We start from the raw sequence: 27,022 nt of genomic DNA on the forward strand, positions 1-27,022 counted from the left end.
CTTCCTTTTTTGTACCAAGCTCAGAATGTCTTTACGTGCACTAAAATATAATAACTAATAAGCCATAAAGCTAGGATTCAAATCAGTTGGCAAAATATTTTTTAAAATTATGAATAGGAACAGGATTTTCCTGAATGTGTCCCATTATCAATTGTAATATGTCAATGTGATAAATTATATGATTGATTTTCTTATGTTAAACAATTCTTGCATTCCATATGAAACATATTTTATATGCTATTTATATAATATATACCCACTCATTTTGGATTTCTTGCTTATATTTATTTAATATTTTTGTACCTTTGTCCATATGTGAGATTGAGTCTTATTTTGTCCTTGTCTGGTTTTGACATCAGGATTGTAATGACTTTATAAAACACATTGGCCAGTTTTCTCTCATTTTGTATTCCCTAGAATGGCTATTTGTTAGGGGTTATTATTTCTTCCTTGAAATTTTTTGGGGAAAAAATGTCCACAAAACCTTCTGGAGCTAGTAGTCTTTGTGGTATATTTTTGATTGTTGAGTTAATTTTTCCCCCTTACTGGTCATAGATTTATTCAGTGTCAGTTTCTTCTCAAGTTTATTTCCATAGTTTATGCTTTCTAAAAATTGTATGGTGTACCAATATTTCAAATATATTGGTCTGCAACTGTTCATGTCATTCCCTTATGACTTTTAAATATTTACTTTTTCTGCTTCAGTGTCCCTTTTCATATCTAGCCCTGTTTATTTCTGCCTCTTAAAAAAAAATCAATCATGCAGGAGTTTGTCTATTTAATTACTTTTTTGGAACAACCGGCTTTTCATTTTGTTGATCAGATGACCAACCATTCATTCTTGACAGCACCACAAGAGTAATTTTTTGGAAACTCAAATCCACTTTCGAAAACCCATCAGTGGCTCACCACACCACAGCCAAGGCCCGGCCTCCCAACTACTTTGCCAGTTCATCTCTACACACTTAGTCCGTCTGCTCTGCCCTCCAGCAATATCAGATTCCTTCTGGGCCCCAAAATGTCAGCTCATTTCATGCTCTGTGCCTTTGTACAGACTTTGCTTTTTTCTTCCATTATCCACTTAGTTAAAATCTTTAAATTCCAGCTCAAGTTTTCCTCCTTTGTGAAGCTTTTCCTGACCTCTCTTTAGGTAATTACGTACCTCTCTTTTTTGGGCCTGGTACATATTCATATTTTTCATCTACCATGCTGTTTTGTTTATGTGTCTGCCTCTACTTCTGGACCACAAGATACCCTTCAGGCAGGTGCAGTCCATTTTTCATCTTTAATATTACTAGCACTGTTATTTTAATACCCCCATGTCTTTTGCTTCATCAAAATGAAAGATAAAAAAATTGAGAAAATAGGATTCTATGTCTTTTCCCTCTATTTGAAGAAAGGTCAGCAGCCACACCCTTCAAATAAGAAATTAACTGAATTAGCTTCACTCTTCCTGCTTTGTCAACAGGCACTCAGCACTGAACACCCTGTGTGCTAATATCTTTAACTTTCCAACTTTTCAAACCACTATTTTCCTCTTATAAGAGCCAAACTATTTTATGTCTGGACATCTCCATGCACTTCAAATATCAAGGGTACATATTGTCTTCCTCACAGAGTTTATTTATAAACCTGCACACTATTAATTAAAAAGAATGCTAGCATTTCATTACCAACCCCACTACCTTCATATTTAGGCAAACTATTGCAAGTAGGTAATTCAAAGAAACCTCTGTTTTATCTCCCCCTGGTAGCTCAGATGGTAAAGAATCTGCCTGCAATGCAGGGAACCCAGGTTTGATCCCTGGGTCAGGAAGATTCTCTGGAGAAGAGCATGGCAACCTACACCAGTATTCTTGCCTGAAGAATCTCATGGACAGAGAAGCCTGGTGGGAAACAGTCCATGAGGGTCACAAAGAGTCGGACACGACTGAGCAACAACACTTAACTCTGTTTTAGCTCAGAGTTTTTCTCATCTAGAAATTTATACTTTACAACAATCAACCTAGATATGAATACACAGAATAAGCCACGTGGTTGTGAAACATGGAAGTCAGAAACCTAAAATTGAATCCTAGTTCACCACATACACATCAAGTCAAAAACTTTAACCAGTGTTAGCCCCATCAGTAATATAGTGGCTATCATACTTACCAGGTACTTGTGAGGGTTAATTCACATAGCATAGGGAAAATGCCTTGCTCAGTGCCAGCACCACGGCACATCAACACTCACCATTTTTTTACTGGCATGATAAAACAGAATCACCACTATACCTACTGTTCACATGACAATTTCATATTTACAGCATTATTACCAAGGCCTTCAACCTAATTAAAGAAAATCCTACTTTGCTTGAGACTCTGCTTCCTGAACTTCTTGGCCTGGAGCAACCGTTTTTGCTAATCCATTTTACTTTCATTGTTTTAGTCAAAGGACAATTAATCAGACACTGGGATTTGGGAGTCTTGAGTCCCATTTTGAGCATGCACAGTCTGGTGACCTTGAACAATCAGTGGAATGATGCTCTTTTGTGAACATTTTTTTCTGCCTTGCCCCGAAGGCAAAGCATTCGTCGTATCCCTCCTTTCTGCCTGCTCAGCACTAGCTTGGCAATGCTTGTTACCCCAAACCAGGACATCGATGTTTTAATTCACAAGAAAAATTCAATTCATGGACTATCTCTTTCCCTCTGAACTGTGGGGGAAAGGCAAGTGACCAAGCCTGAAGGTTCAGCAGAAAGCCTTGGCCAATATCCCTTTAAAGTTACAGCCTTTCCACAAGGACAGCTGCCCTTTCACCGACACTTCGTTTTACTGCTGGAAAGGAGACCTTCTCTGCACTCTATACCTCCACCTGAACTGCTCGGTAATTGCCAGTCATTCTGTTTCTCCAATCACCCTCGACAGCTACATGCACATCACCCATCCCGTTCGCTGTCTAAATCAGAGGGCCGAGGAAAAGTCCCTGTGGGAAGCGTGCAGAGCCAGCAGCTGCGTTGGGCCCGGCCAGCTGAACTTCAGCCTGCTCCTTGGCTCAGCTCCAGGACTGATAAAGCCTTTGCTAAGCTTTAGATTTCCCAGGCTTTTGCGAGCGAAACGAACGACCACTTTCGCTTGTCTTGATGGCCTCTCTGCGTTCTTTGGGCCTCTTAACTCCCGTCTTGAGCAGGAAGAGAGTGAGGGGGACCCCGTATGGGGTCCACATGCTTCCAGCCTCCATCAAGTTGTCCAGCGAAGGCCGACCTACATTCCAGTGACACATGGCAGATCAGAGGAGGACAGTACTGCCCGGGGAGCCGCCCACCTCTCCTCCTCCTCCTTCCTCAGCCCTGAAGGCAGCCAGATCTGTACACGAAGTCCTCTCTTGTCAAACTAAGCCATGACAGGGCTCTGGGGTTGGGGGGTGGGGTTTATTTAGGAGGAGAGCCCCCCAAAGCCTGAGCCTCAGGGTCATCCCTCACTGTCTCTCCTCCAGGGAGCATAGCAGTAACCAGGAGAGTGCAGAAAAGTCCACCTCTTGAGTTTGTTCAAAATGATTGCCTTCCAGCCATTGTTTTTGGACCGAACTGCTGAGTTTCTTTAGAGTGGGCAGATGGCAGGATCCTGGAGGTGTAAAACAGATACAAAAAACAAGATGATTCAAACAGAAGGAATGTGTATCAACCCTGCTGGATCATCCTGATATTAATCGGGAGAATCGGCTTTTTTTCTTTTCTTTTTTTTTGATTTTCTTTCCAGGATGTTTAAAGTTTTTAGGCTTTCCACGCTGCACCCCCGCCCTTTTTAAAAAAGAACACTATGTATAAATCGGCCACTTTTAGGGCTTTGGCTGGGAATGCTGGTGTCGTTTTTTTTGTCTTCAGCTTATTTTGAGGACGAGCCCAGTTGAAAGATCCTAGAATAAGACCACTCTCTTTGAGTGGACGGAGGAAAGTGAAAATGGAACCCCTAGAGAGGCAAGCTGAGCAAAGCTGGGCAGCCAGGGCTGATGCCATCCAAAATACAGGAACCATGCCTGAAAGAGATAATTTCAAGTTGAGCTGTGGTTTACCACAGTGTCCTCGTGATCAGTCGAGTGGTCAGATGTCAGGGGTGACTGAAAATAAGTTCATTTTCCCACAGTGAAAGAAAAAAAAAAAGAACAGTTTTGCGCCAATGAAACCCACACATGCACATTTCAGAGTTTGGTTGGAGCAGAAAATGTACCATCATCCTTGTGACTTTTGTGAGGAAAGCTGAAGAAGAAACAACAGCTACTTGTTTTTGATTAGCCTAACAGTTTATCCACCCTACTCCCCCTTTATTTTCCCCTAATGATCACAAGTCACCTTTCATGGTGTAATTGCTTGGCTCCAACGTTGGTTTGATTCAAAAGATCTTCTGGGAGCAAGGGTTATGCGTTTATGTCATGACATTGCTGGAGAGGAGAAGAGGAGTCACAGACTGATCTCAGGTTGAAGGGTTTGAGATTGCGGGTAGCCAGAACTTCCTCCTTCTACCTCTGGCGCAGTCTGGTTTTAGGGCGGCAGCTGCATGCCTCTAAGGCATCTTTTCCCACTGGGTGTGAGCAGGAGGACTCTGGGAATCAAAGCGTTAAAGTGTCATCTGCAATGGGAAAATGGCTTAACCGCAAATGCATCCTGTACTGGCCTAGTTATGTGTTACTGTGTGTGTGTACTTTTTTTTTTTTTTTTCCATTTCAAAACTCTTGTCTTTCATGAATTCATATCCTAAAATGTCTCCTTTCTAATTTAGTGTGAGGGATTCCATCCACGACTCACCACTCAGAACAGGGTGCTTCGTCTCATCACGTCTGCCAGAGAAAACACTGAATATCTCAGAGGTGCTAACAGAGCATCAAATCACTGATCGGAAGCCCAAAGGCTTGATTTGGAAATCATAGACCAGGCAACTGGAAACCCCACTGTCCCGGTGCCTTTTCTTTCTATCTTTTTGTTCTTAATGTCTCCTGACCTGGTCTCCCCAATCTCACTGAACCCTGCAGCACCTTGAGCAATTCAGTGGCTGTAAAGCCCCCTGCCAACTTTGTTTTGGCTGCACTTGCAACCCACATAGGGGAGAATTAAGTGAAGACATCACAGGGCTAATAGTGCGCCTCTGTGCAGTGGTAGCAGAACGGTAGAAAAAGGTGACATCATGGTTATTCCAGAACTTCAGGTCTGCAGTGCAAAGCGGCTTCCCCGCTGTACATCAGAGTCAGAACCTGGATTGGAGACAAAAACAACTCTCTCTTTTCATAAATATCTGCTCTAGAGCTCAAAAAATATTCTGAGTGCAATGGCTCAGAAATGGTCTCTTTCCTTGGAGACCCATCTGATTTTCCAAATCCAATCACAAACTTTTTAATAGCGTGTCATGAACCTCTCAGCTCATTATTTCTCTTCAAAGCCCTCTGGTTTGCCAGCTTAGAGGCTGTGAAGTGTTGTTTGATGATGTGCTGTACCATAAATAAACGCATAGTACATGCTAAAATCCATCCTTCACTACTCTGGCTTTCCCACTAGGAATACTGCCATATAATCAAGCATGTGTGATTTGTAGCAATTGCTCTAGATTGAGGGTTTTTTTTTTTTTAAGCACATTCAGTCTGTAATGTAAGTAATAGAACAGATTTATCACATTTATCTAAATCCCATTTTTTTCTCTTCCTGATCCTGCCCCTCTCCTCCTCTTATGTTTAGGACATTGGAAGATGGAGAAATATAGACAGCCCCCTTCCCCTCAAACTAGCAAACACAGTTTTAACCATTCCCTTACTGCAGGAAATCATTACATGTCTCTAATGCCCAGTGTTCCCTCTGATGTTTTGAAGTTGTGAGCAGACAATCATTTTACATGTGTAACCAGCCATGAAGGTTGCAGCATCAAGAGTGGAGGTTACTCTTATAATCAAATAAAGCTCACCAAGCTAATCTGACATGTGTTTTGACTAATTTTTTTTATTGTATGGTAATTAGGCAAAAATGGTAAGCAGTTGACCCAAATAACTGTCCATTGTATTGTTTGTTGCAAATAACGGTGAGATTAAGATGGTTTGAGGTGGGGCAGGGGTAGGGACATAGAAACACATGAATCCTATTCTTAATCAGACTCCTTTCCCTGCAGTCATGGAGGGAAATATACAAGGAGAGAATAAGGGTGTGCAAAAGATCTTTTTATTCATACCCGGGGCTTGGACATAAAGATTGCATGACCCAATGAAGCATCGCTAGAAAAAATGCCTTGGCTTGGGCTCCATGCTGTCCCAGGACTAGGACCCAAACGGTCCAGGTCTTGCTACCAAATTTAGGCCTGCTGACGGGCAACAATGGCATCACCTGGGATCTTGTTAGAAATGTAAACTTGTGTAACTATCCCCCCACACCCCTACCCCTCAACCCTCCATAGCCAGAATATGGATTATAACCAGATCTTCACTGATTTTTACGCAAATTCAAGTCGAAGAAGCACAGCCCCAATTTATTCTGTCCTCCTTCTCTAGATCAGTGCTTCTCGAACTGTGGTCCCTGGGTCAGCAACACCATTGACACCTGGAAACTTGTTAGGCAGACACATTTCCTAGTCCTAACACAGACCTACTGAACCAGAAAGAGAGGGCCCTGCCTAGCGTTCCATAGTTTAAAAGGCCCTTTGGGTAACTCTGAGGTCACTGAAACTTGAGAACCACTACTCTAGGTCAAGAGTTCTCAAGCTTTCATATGCACTCAATCACTTTTTTTGAAACCTCCTGATGCTCAGGCTGAATCAGAATTCAGAATCTCTAGCACTGAGTGCCTGGCATTAGTAGTTTTTAAAACTCCTCCAGTCATTCTAAGGGGCTTTCTAGGTGGCCCATCTGCAATGTAAGAGACACAGGACATGCAGATTCGATCTCTGGGTCAGGAAGATCTCTTGGAGGAGGGCATGGCAACCCACTCCAGTAATCTTGCCTGGAGAATCTCATGGACAGAGGACTCTGGAGGGCTACAGTCCATGGGGTCATAAAGAGTCAGACATGACTGAAGTGACTGAGCACTCACGAGATTGAAAGTCACCAGGCTAGAGCACCCTCCCTAATGTATTCATTTATTTTTCAGTCTGAGCTTCTCAGTGCTGGCCTCGTGGAAGAAAGACTGTTGAGAAACAAGAGGAGCTACCCAAGTACAGGTATGTTTATCCTCTTCCTACATGGCTCTTTCTTTAAAAATGTGGTTCATTCAGAGCCTTTGATTTTGACCAATGGTGCTCATAAAGAGTGGGGTGAGTGAGAGGAGTTGTGAACTTCTGACCATTAGAGGCAAAACCACTTTCCAGTTTTCCAGGATCTTTAAACGGAAGCCATTTGAGTATTTCCCATGTCCTCACATACACACCCAGGATAGGCTCACACACTTGCTTGACTAATGCTACTAAACATGCTCTGAAGCAGTGGAATTTGGTATCATGGCAGAGGTGGTAAGAAGCACATGTGTGCACGCTAAGTCCAACTCTATGACCCTATGGACTATAGCCCACCAGGCACCTCTGTCAATGGATTTCTCCAGAAAAGAATACTGGTGTGGGTTGCCATGCCCTTCTCCAGGGGATCTTCCAGACCCAGGGATTGAACCCACATCTCTTATGTCTCCTGCATTGGAAGCTAGGTTCTTTACCACTAGCACTGCCTGGGAAGCCCATTAAGCACAGAAGCAGCCAAATAATCATGTAATTACAATCATGATGAGCACCACAGAGGAGAAATATGGGAGGCCATTAGAGGGTATAATATGGGGCTGGGGCCTAACTTACTTTTGAGTGACCTGTGTAAGCTGGGCCTGAAGGGTGAGGAATTACCCAAGCCAAGAAGTGGGAAAGTCATGCTAGAGGAAAGATGTATGCAAAGGCCCTGAAGTTAGGAAGAACTTGATGAGTTAAGGAGTTGAAAGAAGGTGAATAAGGCCAGAACGAGGAAAGCAAGAGAGATGATGGAAGGAGAGATAAGGCTGGAGATGTACTGGTTGATTCAGGGCCCTGAGAAAGACAAGGGATGTTATTCTCAGAAAAGACTGAAGTGCATACAACTGATCAAGCATAAATATGGTACACCCGGTAAAACTATTAATACTGGCTTCATCTGTGGTAATAGAAAAGGCTTCCCTGAGCAACATATGAGTTGACTCTGATGGATGAGTAGAAGGAAGCCTGGTGAAGAGGGGAAAGGTGAGTACCAAACATAGGGAACAACATGGATGAAGACTTTAAGTTAGGAAGAACACAGTGAGTTTGTAGAACTAAGTAGCAGAGCTGGACAGGCCTGGCATAGAGTCCCTGGCCTGCCATTTACTGTGTGACCTTGAGCTAATTATCCTTGCTGAGTCTCAATCTTCTCATCTGTAAAATGGGGCAATAAGAGCACTAACATCATGGAGATGTAGAGAGGATTACGTGAAGTATGTTAAAATGTGGTACTTGATATTAATAAGTATACTAGTCAGGGTTCTCCAGAGAAATAGAATTAATAAGATAGATAGCTGATAGATGATAAATAGATAATAGGTAAATTGATAGGTAGATTGGTAAATTTATTATAGGAATTGGCTTAGGTGGTTATGGTGGCCAAGAAGTTTCATGATCTGCCATCTGCAAGCTAGAGAAGCAGGAAAGCTGGTGGAATAATTCAGTCCTAGCTTCTAAAGTTACATATCATCACTCTTCTCCTACTCTGTTCATTGAAACAGTCACAAGTTCACCAGATTCAAATGGGACTGGGGGAGTGGGGAGGCAAGCACACATTCTTCAATGGGAGAAACATCAAATAATTTGGGGGTCATATTTTAAGACCATCGTTCCTGAATTAGCAATTTATAGGAGGAAACTGCTCCGTTTACCTTACTTAGAATGCCTTCTGTTTTCCTAGTTGGACCCTGAACATTCAGTTCAGTTATTTTCTCTATTACAATTTCTTAAATTCTTCCAATTAGAGTTGGTCACTTCCACCTTTGTGCTACCGTGTCTCACCATAATATTTGGATAAACTGTTCTAATCACTTACAAGTTTCTCTCCCTTACTAGACCATGGATTCCTGGAGGGACTGAGTCTTACATATCTCTGAATCCTTCACTCCTAGCACGTGCCTGGAACACAGTAGACAATAATATATGTTGAGTGAATTAAAGCATATTTTATTCTAACCCCACAGATCACCAAAATCATTTTGCACTCAATGCTTAGGGAAACTTGGTTGAAGGCCTCCACCAAGCTTCTTAAAGATTTTGACCCCTGATATTGAGCAGAAGTCATGAACTCAAGGGCTGGAAGGGCCTGGTGTATGTATGAAAGTCAGGCAGTTATAGGGGAGAGGTGGGGTGAGGGGGACTTTGGACAGTATTTTTCTGTCTAAAGAGGCTACCCCATAGGCAGTCCTAGTCAATTCATTGCTGTCAGCGAGTGAGACTGTGACTTGATGTTTCAAGAACTTCTGATTTAGGAGAAGTTAGAATCTTCACTTGTATATAATAATCTCCTGATTTTTAAATGTTGTGAAGTAATTCAAAAATTTAAAAACTGCTGTGTGGGCCAACACTCTGCCAGCCAAACCAAATATAACCTTTGGCTGGGACTACTCAACTATGTCCTCTGATTTAGAGTTCTCTGGGAATGATCCACAGATAACTTTATTAACCCAGACTTTAATGGCTTGAGATCATCATCCTAAAAATACAATCTGTGAAAGAGGCGTATAAGTTTGTTAACTAGTTAGACTCTGTAACATAAAAAAAGCAGACAATAATCTAACAGGATAAAAAAGCAAACTGCACATCAATTTGCTCCATTCTGCCAACCTTGTTTTAAAAGCTGTAAACCTAAAATTCACAGTAGTTTTGTCTTTTGAGGTTGAAGTATTTCCTCCAGATTTTGTCTTTGATCCAAACACTTGCATAGTTAGAGAGAAGGTATAGATTGCTATCTAGTGATTAGATCACTCTTCCACTATTACCCATCAGAAAGATGGCGGGCTGATGTCTCTAACTTTTATAAAGAGTACCAAAAATACAGATTGCAGGATATAAAGGGAGAGCACTGGACTGGAAGTCCAGATGACTGCCTTCTAGTACTTGGACTGGCCAGAGCCTCATGGACAACAACTAGCATGAAGCAGACACTCAGTGATATTTTCATGAATTTATACATGAAAGAATGAACAGCTATGGAACTTTGAACAATTCCTCTCCACTGCTTGTGTCCATTAGCTTTTATATATGTAAATGAGAAATATGAAAGTTATTTTATTCTTCATTGATAAACATACCAAGCACACCCTAAACCTCCTAATAAATACGTTTTCATTTCTATTAATATAAGCTCTAAAAATCTATAAACAAGGGTTTTCCAAGGAGTCCCAAATAATGGATTGGGAAGTTCTGTAACTACCTAATAGACAGTTCTTCCTTTTACTCTTTTTAAAAAGTTTTTTCTTTTTTTGACCACACTGTGTCTCATGCAGGATCTTAGTTCCCTGACCAGGGATCAAACTTGTGGCCTCTGCAGTGGAAGTGTGTAAACTTAACCACTGGACCACCAGGGAAGTTTTTACTCTTGAGTCAGGTGAGAGTGAACAGAGATCTTAAGTTCACCAAAAGTCAGACTTCAAACGCCCCCTAGCACATGCTCACACAAACATGCATGCAAACATTTACACAGCATGCATACAAACATACACATGAGCATGCACATGCACAAATACACTTAAGGCTGAAATGCCACCTTTCGTGTTTGGTATCTTCTTGTGACTCAACTCTGTGTGTTAGTGCAGATACTCATGCAACTTAAATCTCTGAACCCCCTTTGAAGTTTCTTCCCCTCCATATTTCAGGTAAGTTTTGTCAAATGTTAAGCACAGGCTAGGGAGAAATCTAAGTGGGTCTTCTAAGATTTTTTCTCCCCTATAAAGCAAAAGTCCGTCTAGTCAAAGCTATGGTTCTTCCAGTAGTCATGTATGGATGTGAGAGTTGGACTATAAAGAAAGATGAGCGCCGAAGAATTGATGCTTTTGAACTGTGGTGTTGGAGAAGACTCTTGAGAGTCCCTTGTACAGCAAAGAGATCCAACCAGTCCATCCTAAAGGAAATCAATCCTGAATATTCATTGGAAGGACTGATGCTGAAGCTGAAACTCCAATACTTTGGCCACCTGATGCAAAGAACTGACTCATTTGAAAAGACCCCGATGCTGGGAAAGATTGAAGACGGGAGGAGAAGGGGTTGACATAGGATGAGATGGTTGGATAGCATCACCGACTCAATGGACATGAGTTTGAGTAAACTCTGGGAGTTGGTGATGGACAGGGAGTCCTGACATGCTACAGTTTATGGGGTCACAAAGAGTCGGAAATGACTGAGTGACTGAACTGAACTGAACTGAACTGATAAAGCCTCTTCCAATGGTGTGCCATCACAGAGCATTTATCCTCCTTTCAAAGCACGTCAGAGACAATTGGCAAGAAGAGTTTTATTATGTGGAGTTGAATCCCTCCTTCCAAGTGCATCCCTCCCTGATCATCTGGGCAGAGATGGGCTTGCTAGTCACCAGTCGTCAGATAAAAGTCAGCCGGGGAGCTTCTACTCGTAAGCAGCTTCTGGGTGACCTCGTCTGCCCAGTACTTTCCCCCCTCCTTCTCTCCTTCACCCCTCACACTTCCCCATCTTTCTTCTCTTCTCTCTGGTCTTGCAGGAGTTATTTATCCCACACCCCCTGTTCCCGGGCTCAGAGTAGGTACTCTATATATTTGATGAACTATTCAGACTGTCTTGACCAATTTGTGATGGCAGAAAGTTCAGACAGTTCTCTAAGTTGCCAATCAGAAAGTCTGATTTTGTAATAATTCCTGGAAGAAGGAAAGCCTTTGTTTTCCTTTCTGAGTGCCCAGCTCCTCACAACATCCGGCTTTCCTTACAGACATAGAGGCTTTTCCTACTGGCAAGCTTGCCTCACCACCAGGCTTCATGACATGTGATGGGTCAGAGGACGTGGCTGGAGGGTTTAGGGCTGCAGTTTTGTTTCTCATCTTCCTTTGCCCACATCCTTAATTTCCTTTAGGGCTCCTCAGATCCAGTCTTTGCTCTTGGGACCCTTCTTTGACCCTCTAAGATCCTGTGAAGTTTCTGTCGATGCACTAAGTCCTCTGTCCTTAATTCCATGAGCATTTATCGTCCTGCACTGTCATTGCTTATGGAGGTATCTTTTTCCACTACTGGACTGTGGACGCCTTGGGGCAGGGCTGAGGCTTATCCATCATTTTACATCCCTAGTTCACTCCTGGGCACAGAATAGGTGCTTAGTTAATTGAATACCTTACTGAATGAATGACCATTTTACAAATATGTTACGTAGATAACTTTGTAGGTCTATACTCCATAGGACACAGAGGCCTTAAGCTACAGGGTAACACTGCTGATATTGCACAAGCTGGTGATACTAAGACTTTCAGTTAAGACTATAGTTGTGGACTTTCGGTTACCAGGGGATAAGAGGGGAAGGGATAAATTGGGAGATTGGAATTGACATATATACACTACTATATATAGAATGGGCTTCCCAGGTGGCGCTAGTGGTAAAGAACCCACCTGTCAATGCAGGAGACAGAAGAGACACAGGTTCGATCCCTGGGTCAGGAAGACCCTGGAGGAGGGCATGGCAACCCACTCCAGCATTCTTACCTAGAGAATCCCACGGACACAGGAGCTTGGTGGGCTACAGTCCATAGGGTTGTAAAGACTGAATTGACTTAGCACTCATGCACGCATACATAAAATAGATAACTAATAAAGACCAACTGGGAACTGGTGGCTCTACTCAATACTCTGTAATGGCCTATATAGGAAAGGCACCTTTTGCACCTAAAAAAAGAATGGGTATATTTATATGTAGAACTGTTTCACTTTGTTGTACACCTGAAACTAAAACATTGTAAATCAACTATGAATGTGAAAGTCACTCAGTTGTGTCCAACTCTTTGCCACCTCATGGACTATACACTCCATGGAATTCTCCAGGCCAGAATACTGGAGTGGATAGCCTTTCCCTTCTCCAGGGGATCTTCCCAACCCAGGAATCAAGCCCAGCTCTCCTGCATTGCAGGCAGATTCTATACTCAAAAAAAAAAAAGAAAGACAGTAGTTGTGAAGATGGAAAGGAAGCATCTTTGCTGAAGCATTGAATGCTTGGGCCTTGATCACTTGCTCCTTAGGGGGAAGTGAATTTTTCTGGAGCTTTGGCCTTATATAATTTTGCTGAAGACAAAAGCAGAGTTTAAGAAAACATTTGGGCAATGTCGCAGGGCAGCCAACTTGAGCAATTTCAAAAACAGTGTTTCTCCTCTGCAGCTTAGGCTATGGATATGACTTGCCTGCTGCATTTTGGAGCCTGGGTCACTGTCCAGGCTGGAGTCTCAGGGGTCTGTCTCTGGGGTAGGAGCGAAGCTCTCAGAATGCTCTCAGAGATGCTTCATGAGTCTTTGGCTTTAACATGACAGTGACCATCTGCCCTGCCCAATCCCTAGGTAGGCCCTAGGAGCAGAAACATACCTACATTCGGGCTCAGAAAACCAGGTGCCTGTGCTGACACAGAGACTTCTCCTGGGTTGTCTTAAATGGGCCCAGGGGTGGGACCCAGGGACGGAACGCTGGATGGACTGGGACACTGCTGGGGGGAGCTGAGTGTGGGAGTACTCGCTTCCATAGACATGTTTCTATGGGACGTCTGTAGGGTCTTCAGAAGTTGGCACGAGCCTTGCCCTGAAAACCAGGTGGTGCCTTTCACAATGTTTCCAATGCCTTTTTATTTACCAAAGGAGTTTTATGGTAGCTGCCCTGTCTTTGGCCTGAAATTCATTGACGTTCTGTGAAAATATGATGGTGGACTTCAGAATTCTTAAGCCAGGTGTCTGCCTTTCCAGGCAGAGGGTCTCAGTGTCCATACGTGATGAGGAACAAGAAGCTAGGCTCTAGTGCCCTTGGCGTGTCCCTGCTCCCTTCTGCCTCTTCCCCAGGCCTGGATCTGTCCCCCGGGGCCTGGCTCTCAGCCAGTTGTCAACTAATCCTCGCTAAGGTGTTAGGTGGCAAAGGCTCAAGGGTTATTAATCCTTGTAGGAGCTTTCCACATTAAAAAAATTTTGTTACTAAATCAAGGGGCATTAAAATTTCATCACCATAACAGAAAAACAATTTCTTTGTGTTCCCTATAAATCTTTACATTTACAAGTGATTATAGTTATGATTACAACTTATATATAATATTTGTTTTGTTTTTTTTCACACAGAAGGATACTTCATACATTTATTCACATTTCTAAAAAAGCTCTGTTTTCATCATCATAGTAATTTGAAGGTGACTTTTGCAGCATCTGTACATTTCATGATGATTACCACCACCCCACCCCCCACACACAACCAACTGCCCTCCCATTCTGCCAGCCTCCCCACCAGTAAAGTGGGCCCCAGGTGGAGGGAAGACCCCCTGGAAGAGGAAATGGCAACCTACTCCAGTATTCTTGCCTGGGAAATTCCATGGACAGAGGAGCCTGGTGGGCTAAGTTCACAGGGTCGCAAAGAGTTGGACACGATGAGCACATACCCTGGAGCAGAAGGGGCCGTTGTGTAGCTGTGACCTATCCCTGACCTATGCCTGACCTCGGCCACAACTGAGTGAGCAGGATTAGCACCAGATTCAAGGTGACTCCTTCAGAGTCTTTCCCCCAAAAATGTGCAATGAAGGCCAGGAAAAAGACTGGTGTTGGTCTTTTTTGGGGGATCTGAATCTGCAATATGTCAGCTTAGGAGCTGAGGGGTGAGTTTTCTCCACCAACTACCTGGACCTGAGAAGAGAAGATGCCAAGAGACAAGAATGGAACAAATGAGGCGACCAGGACAGAGGTATCCTAAGGTCCAGGTACATTCCTGTCCTTGATTTCTGTGAGGCACATCTGTATTTTTTTTTTTTTCCCTATTAAGTTAGCTTCATTCTAAATCACTTGCAAAGGGGAGTCCAAACTCCCTATTTTGATGATATTACTGACTAAATTGAACAACTGCTATGTGGCAGCTACTTTACTCACACTGGCTCATTTAATTCCTTCAATTACTTAGTTAATGAGTTAGTTCAGAGATGTTTAGACATTTTCCCAGGATAATACACCTTGGTGAATTATGGACCAGGATTTGAACCCTGATCTGTCTGGTGCTATAGTCTTTGGTTTTAACTATTACCTTACGTGACTACCCATGGTATGTGGGTCATCCCAGAGGTAGGATGAATAGAAGGAAGAACCTACATGCCTTTCAGGAATACATGTCGAATGCTCTAATTACAGAAGAAGACATATTGAGGCAGAAGCCCCTCCTTTCTCCTCCCCTTGAACAACTCCATTCAGATGACACTGCTCCTCCTACGTACTAGCTACTGGCTGTCCTCTCCTGGACTTTGGTACCTCTACGAGGACGACCCTCTCTCCCACAGCAAGGGAACCTGTGTTGAGTCAGTACCCTACACACAAGGATGTGTGGATTATCCAGGGGACCTTTGCAAAGGTTCTCCTCTTGCCATCAACCTCGCACCTTGCCCACCTTTCCTTGCCTCTAGTTGGTATATTTTTAAGCTGTTCAAACTAGTTGTTGTTCAGTCTCTCAGTCACGTCCCCCATGGACTACAACATGCCAGGCTTCCCTGTCCTCCACTATCTCCCAGAGTTTGCTCAAACTCATGTCCATTGAGTCAGTGATGCCATCCAACCATCTCATCCTCTGTCGCCCCCTTCTTCTCCCACTCTGTCTTTCCCAGCATCAGGGTCTTTTCTAGTAAGTCATCTCTTCACATCAGGTGGCCAAAGTACTGGAGCTTCGGTTTCAACGTCAGTCTCTCCAATGAATATTCAGGGTTGATTTCCTTTAGGATTGACCAGTTTGATCTCCTTGCTGTCCAAGGGACTCCCAAGAGTCTTCTCCAGCACCACAATTTGAAAGCACCAAACTAGTGTCAGTCTGTTATGCATTTATTCACTGTCTACAAAATGTCAGTTGGCCAGGGTCTATGGGCCTGTCCTAATCTTAGAAATACAGACAGGACAAATTGAACACTATCTCTGCCTCCTTAGAGATCACAGTGGCATCTGAAGACACTCCCTAACAACATCACACATTAATACCAGATGAGCGGCACCCATAGGCTATCTTGGGAACTCAGTGAAGGGGGAACTAACTGCATCTGAGGAAATAGGGAAGGCTTAATGGAGAAATGGACTTTGGACGCTGAGTTTTTGCACTAACCTAAGCGAAGCAAATTTACAAGTTCACAAGATCAATTGTCTGTTGGGAACCCATACTGAGTTGCAAGGCTATGTCTCCTCTTGTCTCCCTCCAAGGACATCATAATCTCAGGAACTGACATTATTTTTAGCCAATCATCCAGGAGTATTGCCTCAGCAAAGAGACAGTCTTTAAGTGAAGTCCCAGCTTCACAGTTCTCATGAACAGTAGCATACCTTTTTAGAAACCATCCAATGGAGGGAGGATGGTTTTCCCATGCTTGACTTCTTCAAACACAACAATAAGGCATCATGACTATGTGCAGAACTTTTCTTCCTCCAGGATGGGTACCATGGAGCAAAGTTATAGTTGCACCAGAAAGGGCAGAAAATAGAGTTTCAGGAAATCCAGGCAAAACGGGCCTGTTGGGGCCTTTATTTATTTAATTTTTTAAATTCCAGGCGAAAGACTGGATTGGAATACAGTCAGAGTTCCAGTGTAAAGACACTCCCCTCTGGCTATTGATCTTGCAGCATTTCTGAAAGCGGTGTTCAGGGAAACGGTCACTCTTTCCCTTTACATAACGTTCATAAATGTGCAGGCAAATTAAATGTGTCATAGATGAAATGACCTACCAGAAGTACCACCCGGCTGTCTCATGTGAGCTTGGTTTATGGATCCAGCCTTCTCCAGCGAGCATCACAAATCCACATAATGTTCCCGAGTGCTAAATCTGGAGCTCTGATTTAGCTGACAGATGTTTAAAATCACATTTAGTTGGACAACTCCCCGAGGAGGACACAGCTGCAGATGTGAAAGAGCGCAAGCTCTTCCAGTTAAGGTCGGCGGGAACTCAGCAGAAAGCCTTCCGTGTCCATCCGCCTTTTTTCAGACAGGATGGGATGGGTGAAGGAATGGTCTCAGCCTGATTCCACCCACCTTTGGCCAGACCTCCTCCCCTTGTTGAACTGTTGCCAAGAGAGACTGTGGAAGTTGCACTTGGGCCATGTCTGGGAGCTCCAGGCAGCCTTAACTGAGTGCGTGGGGGACTACCAGCTCTTTAAAAACAGCCACAACGCCACTCCTTGGAGCCCGCTTTGCCCCTCTGCTGGCATCTTAGGGCCACAAATGAGTATGATTTGGGGATTTCGCGCTTCAGGATCAGTTATTCTGATGTTGACCTTGCTGGATAAGTTGAAGTCCATATGCTAGAGGAGGGTGGAGAGGAAGAGGGTTCCATTCTTCTCTACTCTGTCCCCCCACCCCCGCCTGCCCCACCACCCCAAACAGTTCCTCCTTCATTTTTTAAAAAACAGCAAATTTAAAATTATCCTCCACTCTTCTTTGCAAAATCACATATTTTAGACTTGTCTCAAGACTCAGACTGAAATGGATTTGTTTAAAAAAAATTGTCTGTGTATTTGATGTGGGAGACTAGTGACCTTTGGTATTTAGTGTTAAAAAAAAAAATGTTTGATGTCTAAAATTTCCCTACTGAGCTTGTATTGTTTCTGATCTCTTTCTGTGATTTTTTCCATCCTCCATCATTCCCCACGTTCAAAATCAGTTCTTTATTTACTCAGCAGAGGTTTTGACATAGTTATGAACTCATCCTGATGGCAGCCTCAAATCAATATAAATCACATTATGATGTCAAAATTGATGTGATGTGAGTGTAAGTTAAACGATTGTAAAACAATTTTAGGACAGAGCCCAAGAGACACCCTTACGCTGTCAAGAGAGTGGCAGGAAGGAATTAGTGGAAGATCTGCTGCATTTAGATCAGGGAGCCCTGTGCGTACCAAGACTTCACTCCCAACTTAAAGTTCTTATAAAGTCATACTTAGGGTTTCCCAGGTGGTGCTAGTGGTAAAGAATCCACCTGCCCATGCAAGAGACAGGGGCTTGATCCCTGGAGAAGATTCCCCTGGAGTAGGAAATGGGCACCCCACTCCAGTAGTCTTGCCTGGAAAATCCTATGGACAGAGGAGCCTTACTTGATACAGTCGATAGAGCTGCAAAGAGTTGGATGCAACTGAGCAAACACACACAGTAATCCTTAGACACCACAAAATACCCTCAGCAGAAACTGAGGAGCAGCTGGCAAGGGTGACTGGGTGGGTTTAGCTCCTCTTTTTTATGCACAAGGATGAACACATATTATGTCAAGGGGGTGAGAAACTGGGAACATACTAAACTCAACCAGCACCAATTAATTCTGGGAGCCTAGTTTGTAACTGGTCAGGCTGGGAGGCCTAGAGTTTTAGGAGGAGGGATGCAGGCATGAGTAGGTGAGTCAGCAGTTGACTCTAGGGTCAGTGCGAGAATACCACATGGATTCCTGTGCTAAAACTTACCAGAATTATACTTTCTGACTTCCTGCAGGAAGTGCATTTTACTACATGACCCAGGCTATGATATTATCTTAGAAGCTATAGATTTTCATTATCCAGAGTGAAAGTGAAAGATTATACACCAATCCATTGCCATGGATACCTTTGTGGGGGGTGTGGAATTGGAAGAAGAAGGAGAAAGGTGATTTATCTGAAAACCATATCTGTACTGTTTGGTTTGTTACAACAAACATTGATTCTTTTACCTTAAAAAAATCCAATAAGATAATTAAATCATATAGGCATGAACAGACATTTCTCCTCCCCAAAGAAATTTCACTGGATGAAGAGTGAGGAGACTTAATAACTCCCTAGGCAAATTCTTCAACCTCATGTCTTAGGAACAATAGTATTTCTGGGAGAATAAAATGCATCAATAGATAGGGAGAGTTCTTTGAGAAGTTGAAAGGCAGTCTTGTATGTAAAATGTTATTGTCATTATTCTTGGTAGGACATAAAGGGTAGTCTATGAATATCATTGACTGACTGTGACATTAATGATAATTCCTATAAGAGAGTCTTTTAGGCATACATTTTCAAAGGATTTTGGACACCAAAGATAAATGTTTAAAACTATGCATTCTGGATCCTATTAAATAAAACCTAATTTGACTTGTGGAAAGAACCAGGTCTGCACCCTGACTTCATAACTCATTTATTTTGATACCTTTGGGCAAGTTAGTTAATTTCTCTGAGCCTCAGTTTCCATGGCTGTAAACAGAGAATATAATAATGCCTTTCTCCTAGGGCTGTCGTGAGAAATACATGAAATAATTAATATTAACTGTGTAACCCTGATATGTATGCTAGTCATGACTGCTCATTTCCATACAAAGCACAATTATTATTTGATGATGGCAAATATTCATTCTTCTCTTTTACAAGTGAAAAAACTGAAATAATGGGAAAAGTGATAAATTCAAAGCTACAAGGTGAGTTAAGGTGACGATGGTTAGCAATAAATCTCTGGCCTAAGATTTGGCCATTAGGTCCCAATAAAAACCATTTGATCAGATTCTATAGAGGCGCTCTTACCTTGGAGTGGTAGGAGCCTGTGATGTCTGGATATTGGAAAAGATAGTCTCATCCCTTTGCCAGAGACCTAGGGATCTTTGGCACAGGGATCATGAGAAAGTGGGGGAAATAAAGGGCAGTCTCCGACGCTCTGTTACTGATAAGCTCAAATCTCTCAAGCTAAAGTGCATTGTGGATGTCCCCAGTTTCCCACACATGGGAAGGTGGTACAGCAGAACTTGCTTAAATATTTTCTGAAGGAATAACTGCTCTACCAATTCCTAACAATGACTGGCAGCCGGAAAGGAAGCAGCAGTTGGGATGCCCAAGCAGGGAAAAAGACTGATTTCTTTCCTCCTTCCCTCTCCACAGTGGTCTGGAAGACAAGGTCTAACATGACATCTTAACAGAGTTTGAATTCTCACTCTGACACTTACCACCTGGGTGACCTTAACTCATTTATAAAAAGGGGATAACATGAGACCCTCTTGGTATTAGTTAGGAAAGGCTAAGTCATGCTGCAGTAACAAATACAAAATATCAGTGATTTAAAACCACAGAGATCTATTTCTCACCCATACTATTTGTCCAATGACTGAGGCTTCCCCATCTTATGATGTTGCCTAATGAACACGAGAATTTAGGGTCCACCATTGCAGGGGAAAAGAGTGCTTGCTTTTAGAGAATTATATGTGGAGGTGACATATATCATTTCCACTTAAATTTCATCAGCCAAAGCAGGTCACAGGTCCATGCTTAACTTCAAGATGGGAACCAGAAGCCTTGGTGAGCCCTGGTAATATCTACCTGACCCTCCCTTTAGGATTATTATGGGCGTTGAAGGTCACTGATTATTGTTACAATTTTTTAGTACCCACTAGAGCCTAGGCATTAAGTGACTAAAAGGATGACCAACATTGAATCTCTGACTTTAAGCCATTCAGAGTTTAATGGAGGGAGTAAAATTAAACCAAGAGTCAAAAACAGCGTGGCAAGTGCTAAAAGCTCTGAGAACTGTGCACTGAGAGAACAGAAGGATCAAACCAATCCTTTCTGGATGGATGGGTGGAGCATGAGCAGTCTTCATGGGAAGTTTCACGGTGAAGGTGACACTTGTGAGTTCTGAAAAATGAAGGAGTTCATTTGGTGGAGAATCGGGAGAAAGGCAGCCCAGATGCAGAAAGCAGTCTACACACGACTCAGAGCAGTGAGTTGTTATGGATCAAATGTTTGTGTCCCCCTCCCAAAATTCATATGTTGAAATCTAGTTCCCAGGGGGAGGATATTTGAATGGAGGGCTGTTGACCACCCATGGTCATGAAGGTGGGGCCCTCATGAATGGAATTAGTGTTCCCACTTCCCAACCTGTGAGGATACAGCAAGAAGTTGGCTGTCTGCAGCCTGGAAGAGGGCTCTCATCAGAACCCAACCGTGGTGACATCTTGATCTCAGACTTGAAGCCTCTGGAAATGTGAAAAATACATTTCCTTTATTTATAAGCCACCAATTTATGATATTTTGTTACAGCAGCCAGAGCTAAGACAAGAGTGCATAGTGAGTACTGTCTGGAAAATAGAGAGTGAGAGGACTTGCTCTGGTGGTCCAGTGGTTGAGACTTCCTGCTTCCAATGCAGGGGGTGTGGGTCTGATATCTGGTTGGGGAACTAAGATCCCACACGCCACACAGCCACAAAAACCAAAAAAACAAGTGTTCATACTGAGGGATTTTAGGAGATGATGGTGATAGGCAGGCAGAGCTCAGACCAATGAAAACCTTGTACATGTATGTCATAGAATTATTTTTTTTTAACTTAAGTATTATAGATCAAGTACCCAATGGCATGACTTAACCATGGGGCAATATGGGGCAGTGGGAAGTCCTCTGTCCTAGCTCCATAATCTGTTCAACTAGTTTTTTGAATGAACTATGCTCATGATGTCAGTGACCTCTGGCATCTAGGGTCTCATTGCCTTTATCTGTAAATGAAAGGGGGTTGAGCTATATAAATTTTGAGTTTTCTTCAAACACTGAGGTTCATGGAACATGACTCAGATATGCACTCTTCTTGGCACTTCAATCCCAGGAAGTTGGCCAAGCCAGTTTGACCAGGTAATCAGACACAACCCTCCTAGTTTCCTCTGGCACCATTCCTGGTTGGCGACCAGTTTTCTGGGGAAGCACAACTTTCTGGTATGAGTAATTTGATAATAACTACAAAAGTATAAAACTTATGATAAATATATAAATTCAGGCACTGCCAAGCTTATTCTTCAACAGTTGCAACCCAGGGAAAAAAATGTATTTCTTATCAATAAATCACATATTTCAAGGTCTTGTATGTCTCAGAATAGCTGACTTGACTTGAAATATATTTTTGTTCTTGCACTATTCACAAAGGTACCGAAAGGAGACTTCAGATCAGGGCATTGGGTCTGTGATTTACAGAACATCTAGCCTTATGTCTGTTACTTTATCAAGACACTGTGATTACTGTACTTTATTCTGGCCTCTGTGGAGTCTTCTTGCGTTGATGATTGATTGACCTGGGCTACTTGAAGCATTCTGGTGTAGTGGTTAAGAGTGCAGATTTCTCTCAGCACTTCAGTTTCCTCATCTGAAAAGTTTCTAACAAGCAATGAAAAAATTGCTTAAAGCAGTGCCGTGCACCTCTAGAAATGTTAATTATAATTATTATAATTATTATTAAGAAGTTGAAAGTGAGGCAGATCAATAGAGATACAAGGATAATATGGAGAAACTTTGAGCAGGTGGGGTGTAACTCAGATGCAGAGAAATTATACAGTGGTTGGGAAGGGAGCAGGGAGGCTCTCTGAGCACCCAGAACAACTTTGTTTCCCAAAGTAAATCCTAAAATCCTAAACCAACCAGATTTTCATATATTTGCATTTGAAGAATAATTATCACTCTTCATAGTAACACTGTTGCCAATACTGGCATCATTACAGTCAAAAGCAGACTTACTGGGAAGTTAATAGAGCTTAAGCTTCAGCCTCTCTCACCTGCATGAACCCCTTCTAAGGCCCTGTACTGAGTTCTGTTTTCATATATTTTTTCCTCTTTCTTAAAAAGAGCTGCCTCCCACCAAATGTACTTTGTCAGTGGTAAAGAATCCACCTGTCAATGCAGGAGATGTGGGTTCGATCCGATCCCTGGGTTGGAAAGATTCCCTGGAGGAGGAAATGGCAACCCACTCCTATATTCTTGCCTGGAAAATTCCATGAACAGAGGAGCCTGGTAGGCTACAGTCCATGGGGTCACAAAAAGTTGGACATGACTTAGTGACTAAATAACAACAATAACCCATCAAATGTAAAAGCTCAGGCTCTCCCAAAGTCGCAATGATTTGGGAAATAGGGAAGTGTAGTTAAGGGTCCAGGTTCTGGATTCAGGATGGCCTGGGTTCAAGTTTCAGCTCAGTCATTTGCTCCCTGGGTTATTTAGGCAAATTATTTATGCACACTGAGACTAGGTGTCCTCATTGCTTCAAAGAGGATTATACAAATTCTACCTTCATGATAGGGTTTGTCTAAATATAAAATGAGATCATGCAGAAGTACATAATTTATATTGGTTACTATAACTGATTTATCATTCTTTTTTGAATAATAGGAAGGTCTGAGCTTACCTGAGTAGAATACTGGTCCATCATCCCATTAGGGCTTGTATCATGCAGTACTTTTCTCTGAATCCCTCTTCCTTCATCTCTCAGGCATTTAGTGGCTCAGGTTAGAGAAATTCACATAGAAAACATTATAAAAATTGTAGAAATGGTTGTCATTTGTTGGGCTTTTTGATATGGGGCATTTAACTGACAGAAGATAGGCTGGTAAAATTTGGCATGTATAGCATTCTGAAGGCTTCCCTGGTGGCTCAGCAGTGAAAGAATCTGCCTGCAATGCAGGAGATGTGGGTTCGATCCCTGGGTTGGGATGATCCCTTGGAGAAGGAAATGTCAGCCCACTTCAGTATTCTTGCCAGGAAAGTCCCATGGGCAGAGGAGCCTGGTGGGCCTTGGTCCATGGGGTCTCAAGGAATCAGACATGACTGAAGCAACTGAGCGCAGCATGTAGCATTCAAAATACTTTTTTTTATGAAGCTAGTTAAGACACAGGTGACAATGAGCCATGAGGTCTTTTGAATGGGCAGACAAGTCACTTCCCAGGAAAGCTCACCCTCTCTAATGACAATGATCTGCTTCTCTGCAGGCTCCCTTGAGATGGTGCATGCTGGAGTTGTAGCAGATTTGTGCAGAAAGCCCTGTGGAGAAAGAAACATGGGCCAATGGAAAAGATTCTCAAGGCTTATGTTCTTTGGAACTTTGGAACTCAAATGGAAATGTCTGGGTCACTGGTGAGGCTGCTCCCAAAATAACTCCCCTGATTCCTGGCCAAAAGAGAGGGCTTTTCCCCTTTGTGATTAACACAGCATGTTGGATGCCCAGTAGTCCCAGAATACTTCACACACTTGGCATTTCTATTTCTGTTCCTTTTTAAAGTGGCGAAATTATCCTCTTTCAACCAGGCCAACAACCTAGAGTTTGGGGGTGAGATACGGCCCTCCAGACAGAAGGATTCTATTCTGGTTTTCATGGTTCTATCTTATCACAGTTTGGATCCCTACTCTTAAGGCAATCCTTCTATAGTGGCGTGGCTACAGGAGCTCTGGTGACATATCTTCACGAATCCAAGTCCACTGGGAAACTCTTGCAAGGTTCTGAGCTTCAACTTGATAGAATGAGTTTATTTCATGTTTATTTTGACCCAGAACCAGCTGCTGTGGCCAACATTGTGTGAGGTGCTGATTAATATAGACTTAGGAGGGAGGCCCCATCCCAGATCACATGGACTGAGGATGGGAAAAGGGAAGGTATCCAAAAGAAGTCTTTGGAAAGAAAGGCAGTAGATATTAGGGAGACAATTGACATATGTTCCTTGAAGTCAGCAAATTGTTGGAGTCTATAATAAAAGATCAGTGAAATGTTGGGAGGGGTATCTTCTTTGGGCGAAGAAGCAATATAATGCAAAATCCAGGGGAATAACATCTATCAGTCTTCTTTGGCAACTTTAAAAAGTATTTTATAACCATGAGATTGAATAAAATGTTTTCGTGAACAAGACTCTGGTTTAGCATTCACAAGGAGTGGGTGTGAATTGGTAGTTCTCTGAACAAAAGAGTATTTACAACAGGATCCCTGAGAGCTGGTTCTTTATGTGTGGACTAAACTAAGGTCCCATGCACAAGAGAAGTTTGTTAGTTGTCTTTTTTTCCCTCCCCTATCTTCCTATTTTTTCATTGCTTATTTGATGCAGCGGCAGAAAACCAAAGTGACAGTGACATTAACTAGCTCTGAGTGGTTATTCTCACCCATCATCAAACCAAATCCTGGGCTAGCTCACTCCTAGAGAGTAGACATGGTGAAATAGGACACTTGGGTTTCACAAGGTTTAGACAAGCCATTTGGATGACTGCCACATGATAAGTCAAGGACAGAAGTCATGAATTCTGAGGGGACACAGGCTCATGAAGTTCCAGAATCAGGCAGCAAGGATCTGAGAAGTTCTTCTTAGTCTTCATTTAAGCTGTACTTTGAGGACCCCTCAGAGGAACTCAGGGGCTTCTCAGGGTGGCACTAGTGGTAAAGAATCCATCTGCCAATGCAGGAGACTCAAGAGAATGTGGGCTTGATCCCTGGTCGGGAAGACTCCCTGGAGGAGGAAATGGCAACCCACGCCAGTATTCTTGCCTGGAGAATTCCACAGACATAGGAGCCTGGAGGGCCACAGTCCATGGGGTCACAAAGAGTCAGACATGACTGAGGGATGGGGCACACAGAGGAGCCCAGTGGGAGTCCTGCTTCCACCTGAGGGATTGCTTTCCTTGTATATGCTTCATTTATTTACAAGACAACAGGCAACTTGGTCTGAATAAAAACTTCCACGACTGAAGCATACTTGGAAATCCAGTTATCTCACCCAAATCTTTTATATTCTGAGAAGAGGGCCCATAAACCTTCTAAACTTTGAGGCTATTTTAGGTTTTGGGGGAGAGATGACCTCTTTGACAAGAAGAGAAAGGGGTAAAAAACAAAAAACTCAATGACATCCATGTCTCCATATATAATCAATTGACCTCTGTGCTGCTTGGTGATTCTTAGAGCCAACAGATGCCAATTTGTTTGATCATTTGAATCCCTCCTCCCATCAAGGTCTCCTTCCTATTGGACTGAGGGTCAGGTTTAGTCTTCCAGCTTTGCTCCATGCTTTTTATTCTGAAGATTTAGCTGGCTTTGCCTCAACCATCAAGCCAGACAGTCCAAGAGCAGTTCGGGGCCACACCCTGACTGTTAAATACTGGCTTCCTTCAGTCTCAGTTGCTGTCTTGTGCCTCCAGGGTTTCTAAACCGGAAGTGGTAGCCAGGAGTTTCTTTCCTGTGCTGTGACACTGTCTCAAGAGGGGACACCATAGTGCTTCCTCACAGGAGCAACTTGAGTCTGCTCAGGATCCCCGGAGAACTTTGCACAGTCCTCATCAGCTAGCAAACACTCCGTAATGTTTGATGATCTGCATCCGTCACTGAAATCAGCAGAGGGAAGAAGGCCCTTGTGAGATCCCGAGGTTCATTTTATTTGCTAGTTCGTGAGAGAACACATTTTTTCAAATACTAATATCTCACACTGGACAGGAGATAGACACCATCCCAACTCCCAGGCAAATACCTTTTCAAGGCAACTCTGGCAGAGGCCCAGGAATGAGCTCATTTCTCAGAAGAGGGTTCTTCACCTAAACAACAAACCCTTGCTTCGGGGAATAGAACAAGAAATTCCTTTGGGATTTCTCTTCTCAAACTTCTAGAGAGCCGGTCTTCTGCAGGCGGAGATGGCTTCCAGGCTGTTCATACACAAACTGCTGCTGGCGGGCTTGGTGGACTGTTTCATATTCTGAGGTCTAGCAAAGATTTAGCTCCAGGGGGTCATCAAGAGGTCATGGTCTCAATGATTTCCTCTGTTATTTATCTTTGGCTTGCGGTACTAGAGTCTGCCTTTGATAGAGGACATTTCTACCACAACTGCAGAGAATCAAGCATTTCAGTGCTTTGGTTTGAGGTGGGGAAGGGTTGGCTTCTAATGCTGTGAACATGTCACTAAATACATCTGAGAGTATCTCACTTTGCCCTTTTCTGATGAGCCACATTCATTTTGAGGGGGGGTGGTTACCAATGGCCATTCCCATACTCGGGTCAGGAAACGAATTGTCCTGGTGAGGTTAGCAGTTTTTTGTTTGAGTAATTCCATTTTCAGTTCCTTAAGAGAGAC

At 43.0% G+C, this 27,022-nt stretch overlaps 1 protein-coding gene across 6 annotated transcripts in view; it reads right to left on the minus strand.

Annotated features, from left to right (window-relative positions):
- Positions 1 to 1,877: 1,877 nt before the first annotated feature.
- RNLS (renalase, FAD dependent amine oxidase) overlaps positions 1,878 to 27,022 on the minus strand; it is a 309,200-nt gene continuing 284,055 nt past the window's right edge. Inside the window, exons 7-10 of one of the 6 annotated variants that reach the window (XR_006345578.1) lie at positions 23,882 to 23,966; positions 23,335 to 23,429; positions 4,331 to 4,580; positions 1,878 to 3,605 (exon numbers count right to left, since the gene is read on the minus strand). Coding sequence is in view for 5 of the 6 variants with exons in the window: in XM_043927081.1 (XP_043783016.1) it covers positions 23,736 to 23,966 (231 nt within the window). In the remaining variant the exon portion in view is untranslated. Of the gene's footprint in view, positions 3,606 to 4,327; positions 4,581 to 20,616; positions 20,810 to 21,120; positions 21,151 to 23,334; positions 23,430 to 23,682; positions 23,967 to 27,022 lie in introns of those variants that run through there. The other 5 variants (XM_043927084.1, XM_043927082.1, XM_043927083.1 and 2 more) reach the window with 5 other exon arrangements.

The sequence above is a fragment of the Cervus elaphus genome, chromosome 15, assembly GCF_910594005.1.
Source record: "Cervus elaphus chromosome 15, mCerEla1.1, whole genome shotgun sequence".
Classification (NCBI taxonomy): domain Eukaryota; kingdom Metazoa; phylum Chordata; class Mammalia; order Artiodactyla; family Cervidae; genus Cervus; species Cervus elaphus.